The following is a 6,000-nucleotide window of genomic DNA, read 5'->3' on the forward strand; positions in this document are numbered from 1 at the left end:
GTTGTAAATAGACGTTTCATTGTTTTGAACACATAACATTTCAGAAGAAACTTGAAGGATTTATTGAGTAGGCATTGTATAAAATTAGAGGGAATTATAATTCTTGGTTAGAGTTCACACAGATATACATGTAAAAAAACACACTTTCTAGTTTTGTAATCAACAAAGTCAAGAAATGGAGAAAGGGAATTGAAGCTGGTGTTACATTATCAGGATTGTGTGATATCCTGTACTTTACATGTAGTTCTAAAATGTTACATGATTAGAACTACATGTTACATGTATTTGTAAAAGATGCCTAAGATGCCGTACTTTTGTTCCTTAGAGAGACACCAACATGGTGTCTCCTCTCTAAACTCTGTATCACTACTACTACAACAACTACTGCTGCTGCTGCTGCTGCTGCTGCTGCTGCTACTACTACTACTAATTATTATTATTATTATTATTATTATTATTATTATTATTATTATTATTATTATAACATAAGGGAAAATAGTGGAAAATATTGAGATTAGCTTTTTCATCTCTCTTTTGAACTAGCAAGCTAACAATGATATCCTCTCTTATTGTATAATTAAGAAGGATATTACTTAGTTCTTATTAACCGAGTGGGAGGTCTGTACGGGAGAATCTTGACCGAGGTCGCCAGTACAGACCGAACGCAGTGAGGTCTGTACCAGCGACCGAGGTCAAGATTCTCCCATACAGACCGACCTAACTCGGTTAATAAGATGTTTATTATATGGCCAAACAAGAACAATTTAATTCGTTTAATGTAACTGGTTTGTACTAACTCACATTTTGCTTGCGAACGGCTATGAGTGGCGATGAGCTGAACTTAATTCTGTCAAAGTTTGTTCGTCATCCTCTCTTTTGTGATCATGCTGTTTGGCACTTCCATAAATAAATATTGGTAGAAGAAAATACTGAATATTTTTGCATTTTAATTCGCATCTTTTCACCGCAAAACATTACCGATCTAGATGCCAGTCTAGATGGGAAAATCTAGACCGCGGTCAATATCGATTTCAGCCGATCAATTCGTGAACTTGGTAGTTCCCAGTCCTTGTGAGACAGAGCCATATAAGAATGACATATATCAACTACACTGTATGATATTGTAGCAAAATGAAGAGTTCATTATTGTTGTCTAGTTCAAATATCAACAGTCCAATATTTTAGAGATTATTTTGATTGTATGATATATCTTTATATTTGAATAGTTTATTGAAAGGCCAGTCTTCTACTTTGTGTACTGTAAAATGTTCTTTTGTGGGAAAGGCCTCTCTATGTTGTTGTGTTGTTCACTCATGATTTACTTAAATTATCCTTAAATAGCTTGTTGTTAAATGGCTAAGAAAGTGAATTATTAATTACCCTTTGCAACCCCTCCCCCACCCCCCCCAAGAGGTTCAGTTGTAGGTTTTACTTTAATTAAGGGGGCAGCCAATAGACTGCACTCCGTCAAATTCCAGACAATAGGTCCTTTCCATGTCCATGTCACTGGACCTTGTCATTAGGGTGATAAATTCATGGGTTATCTAGGTATGGCGGGGTACAGGTGAGGTACAGTGCAGGGATATTGGACTGGAATGAGTGGGGCATTCCACAAGAAGAGGAGTGTAGTGAGGTGTACCATAGGTACTCCAAGCTCATGCAGAATCTTTGTTGCTTTACATAAATTTTATTTTAGGGCATTAAAATAGAAATAGAAATACATCAGAATTTCTTACCTGGTCTTATTTATGGTATGTTCTTAGCATTTCTGGCCGTTTCAGCGCGATTCTAGAGAGTTTTAGTTCTACCGTTGCTCTCTCATAGATATAATTCCCCAAGGTTGGTTACTTGCTGGTGGCGGCCTCGCATATCCACCGAACAAAATCAGCCGTAAATTTACTCCAAGTGCTCAGGTCTCCTCCATGTTTAGCCCAGTGCACATTAGAATCCTCCTCTAATGCCTTTCTCTATCGGACAAAAACAGCAGCGGTGCAGGAATCTTGGCCCGCTAATCTAACGACCCCCTTCCATCAAGGACCGTCGACGATGCTTTACCACGGAGTTCCGTGCAAGGCCGGGTGGAAAACACCTTACTGACTGGGCTCAAGGTTCAAATTTGTGACACACAAGATGGGCGACGAGGTTTTAGTCTCAATGACAGGTACAGCGCGAGTTCGTTCTCAGGAAAGTACTGAGCTGTCACGCAGATAGAGCAAAGCTCAGGGAAATGCTGATGCATTTTTAAGGTACCTGTCACTGGCATCATCGCCCACCCGGTGTGCAACAAATTTGAACCTTGGGCCCGGTCAGTAAGGTGTTTTCCAACGGCTGTGCACGGAACTACATGGCAAACCATCGTCGACAGTCCTCGTTAGAGTAGCGGGCTGAAATGCCAGCACCGCCACTGTTTTTGTCCAATAGAGAAAGGCATTAGTTATAGGAGGATTCTAACGTGCACTAGGCTAAATATGGAGGAGACTAGAGCGTTTGGAGTGAATTTACGGCTGATTTCCTTCGGTGGATACATGTATGCGAGACCGCCACCAGCAAGTAACCAACCTTGGGGAATTATAGATATTAGAGAGCAATGCGAGAACTAAAACTCCCTAGAGTCGCGCTCAAACGGCCAGAAATGCTAAGACAAGGAGGCAAGGTTTATTTCTAGTTTAATGCCCTAAACAATGTTCGCTAAATTCCCCATACAAACCCTTATAAAATTTATGTAACACAACAACGATTTTCTGTGAGCTTGGGGTACTGATGGTTGTACATGAAGAGGAAGCATAGAGAGAGGGATTGATCAGTGTGTATGATTGTGTGAAGGACAAGGAATTTGGTGTGTTTGGATATGCCAAGGTGAGCGATGAGTGGATGTTGAAGAGAATGAGGTTGGAGATGTTGCAGGTGGGAGAAATGAAGAACAAGTTCAAGAAGCTTTGGAGAAGGCAAGGAAGTAGAGATTTCAGGAGAAGAGGTTGCATTGGGCGTTTATGAGAGATGTCAGTGAAGTGGCTGACGAGAGATTATGGCAGTTGCTTAGAGCTGGGTTTTTAGGGAAGAGTATGAAGGGGTTTGTTTTTGCTATGCAGGAGCAGGCTTTGCGAACAAGGTTTTTTCAGGGCCACAACATTATTGAGAGGGAACGTAGGATGAAAGGTATTCATCTAGACGTTACTGTGGTTGATTGAGCATCTCAGGTGTGGGCTTTTGTCAATATTTTTCATGCCTCCAGATGGAAACGTGGTGACTAAAGAGGATGCGAAAATCAAGTACTCTCCTCTGGCAAAGGAAATCAGAAAGATGTATCAGGTGTTGGTGAACATTGTGCCATCAGTAGTTGGTTGTTTGGGTGTGTCTGGTCGGTTGGACGTTTTTTCAAAGATCTTTGGATTGCAGATGTGTTTGGAGGAATGCAGGCCTCTGTAGTCATTTGGACCACCCTAATCCTCCAGAAGACACTTAAGTCTCTCTGGTTTGGGTCCGCGGCTAAGTAAGCTTGCAGAGTTTGATTCCCATCTCCTTGCAGGTTGTTCTGTTCATAGAATGTCAAGAATTATTATTATTATCATTATTATTATTATTATTATTATTATCATGATCATCGTCATTACTATCATTAATTATAGAGCCACTATATACTTTTGCCATAGTTTCACATAAAAGTCACCTCAACATTATTGGTTCTTTTTCTTGTTTATTTTTAGGATGATATGAATTTGTCAGAAGGTCTGCGAGATCCTATTCGTAACAGAGAAATGATAACAAAAATTGACATGTTGTGTAGCTTCAAAAGGAGACAGCTGATATCGCAAGTAAGAAACGCCAAGAAAAATTCCCATAAATTAATTATGTTCCTTCAGTACCAATGGGGCTCTTCAGGCTATGATCGGCTAATTTAACTTGCCGTATTACACAGTACAGCCTCCTAAATGTTTTGTCATTTAAGGTAAGTTAAATAAACTTGTAAAACTGTTTGAATATTTTAAGAAGCAACTATTGCAAAAAGCCAAGAAGATTTTTTTTTTTTGGATTTTGACGCATGCCAATCATTTGTGGCAGTTGAACCTTCAACTAGCTTCCTTTCCTGTGCACCTTATTACCTTAGAGATGCTCGGAGATAAGCGAAACAAAATATACACAAAAAACGTGCATACGCAAAATGTGTTAACAGGTAAAAAAACATCTTTGTGTGTAAACACATTTTCAAAAAGGTTCATTAGTACCAGTATTATTAGCTCTCTTACTGTCTTTCTTTTGTTGCCTTGTCTTTGTTTATTTTTAATCGTCTGTGATGCAAATGATGTGGTGAATGTGAAAATGAATTTGCGTGTTCGCTGGTTGGCATATCATTAAAAGAGCAAAAAATATGAACATTAACTTATTCTAATGGTGCAGTGTCCTTCTCAATGGTTATTTATTGTAAAGCCAAAAACATCATAGAGTTTTTCTTTAAGAGAAATAACCTATCGACAAATGGTGCATAAAAAGCTTTTTAACATTGAAATTTACACGGACGTTTGAGAGCGATAATAAACAAACCTCGTGACGGGGCATCCATTACTTAACTCTAAAACACAACTCTAAATGTAGGATGTTTTCAATTTTGCTCATCTTTCGTGACCTTAACTGCATGTAAAGAAAATTGACAAAATTTAAATCTGGCCTTATGCAAGCGAACCAAATTCATACAAAACGTGGAGTGAGGGTATTAAACTTTGAAATAATGCACGATAGACGTTTTCACCGTCAACATTTGCGATCAAAAAGGGACACTCCATATGTAAATTTTTGACTTGTCGGCGGTCTCACAAATTATTCTTTTGTCAACGTAAACAATAACTGGAAAAGCAAAATTAAGGGTAAAGAAGCAAGCAAGCGAAAAGGCAACTCAAGCCAAAGCAAATGGCAATGCCCCTGCAAACCTCCCTGGAACCCACCAAGTATCCCAGGCAACACCGCTGCATTGGCTTGGTTTTGACTTTGCCTAAATTATATTTAGCCTCATTAAATAACAGAGGGAAAGACGCGTACACGATTCGCAATTTTAGATGCGTTAAAAAACCGCGCATACGTGTATTGTGTGGGTTCATTTTGCATCTGCGTTGTTCGCTTATCTTTGAGCGGCAATGTATCTTACTAACCTAGTTTTCTCACTCCATATCCTTGTTTTTTCCCATTGATTTATGGCCACATGCTTCGCGCTTGGGCTACAAATCGACAGAAAAAAATTTAAGCCCTGTTCACAGTAGGCCTCGATTATGATTAAATTACAAGCCAATTAAAGTTTGAAATGGATTCAGATCAACTAATTACAGTACATGATTGTGATGGGATTATAATTATTTCAAACAACCTCAAAGGGTGTTGTTTGAAGTAATTACAGTGCATAATTAAACAGAATGGCGAACGTGTGGTGGTACGAGCAGACAAAACTTCTAATTGCTTTATGAAGCGAAGATTTGGACCTGTCTTCTTCTATTATCGGAAGCTATCCTTGGTTCTCTTCTTGCCTCAAGCATGGTGATAATCATGGCAGCCACACGATATGGTGCCATTTTGTCTCACACTGCGAGGTTACCCTGCCTATTGTCTTTGAATTTTTGCAGATGTGACGAGAACCATAATTGAATAAAATTGAATGAAGTATGATTGTCTGGATTATACTTCAGTTGATCATAATCAACGTTGAGAGTGAACACGGCTGTAGTCTGTATGTTACAGTATGGACCAAGGTTGAACTTGGTTGGTAAGAGGTATTTAATGTGGCCAGGTCAGTGACCAAAAACTACATGTATAAAAAATGACTAGGTAGAGAAGGTGAGAATGACACATGTTGACACTTTTTACCCCCACCCCCCTCCCCCCTCTCCAATGACAAGTAAAATCATCTGGTGTTAGACAGAAAAAATCCTATTAAGTCTCGCTCCCAGGGGTCTGGACTCAAAGAAAAATAAACTTTTATCAGAGCAGTGTTTTCAGAATTCTAATGATTATATTCTA

At 39.1% G+C, this 6,000-nt stretch overlaps 1 protein-coding gene across 2 annotated transcripts in view; it reads left to right on the plus strand.

The window, feature by feature from the left end:
• LOC137999582 (protein diaphanous homolog 2-like) overlaps positions 1-6,000 on the plus strand; it is a 35,870-nt gene that overhangs the window by 1,711 nt on the left and 28,159 nt on the right. For both annotated transcript variants that reach the window (XM_068845397.1, XM_068845398.1), the window contains exon 3: positions 3,705-3,812. In XM_068845397.1, coding sequence (XP_068701498.1) covers positions 3,705-3,812 — 108 coding nt within the window. The remainder of the gene's footprint in view (positions 1-3,704; positions 3,813-6,000) is intronic.

This window comes from Montipora foliosa, chromosome 4 (assembly GCF_036669935.1).
Source record: "Montipora foliosa isolate CH-2021 chromosome 4, ASM3666993v2, whole genome shotgun sequence".
NCBI lineage: Eukaryota > Metazoa > Cnidaria > Anthozoa > Scleractinia > Acroporidae > Montipora > Montipora foliosa.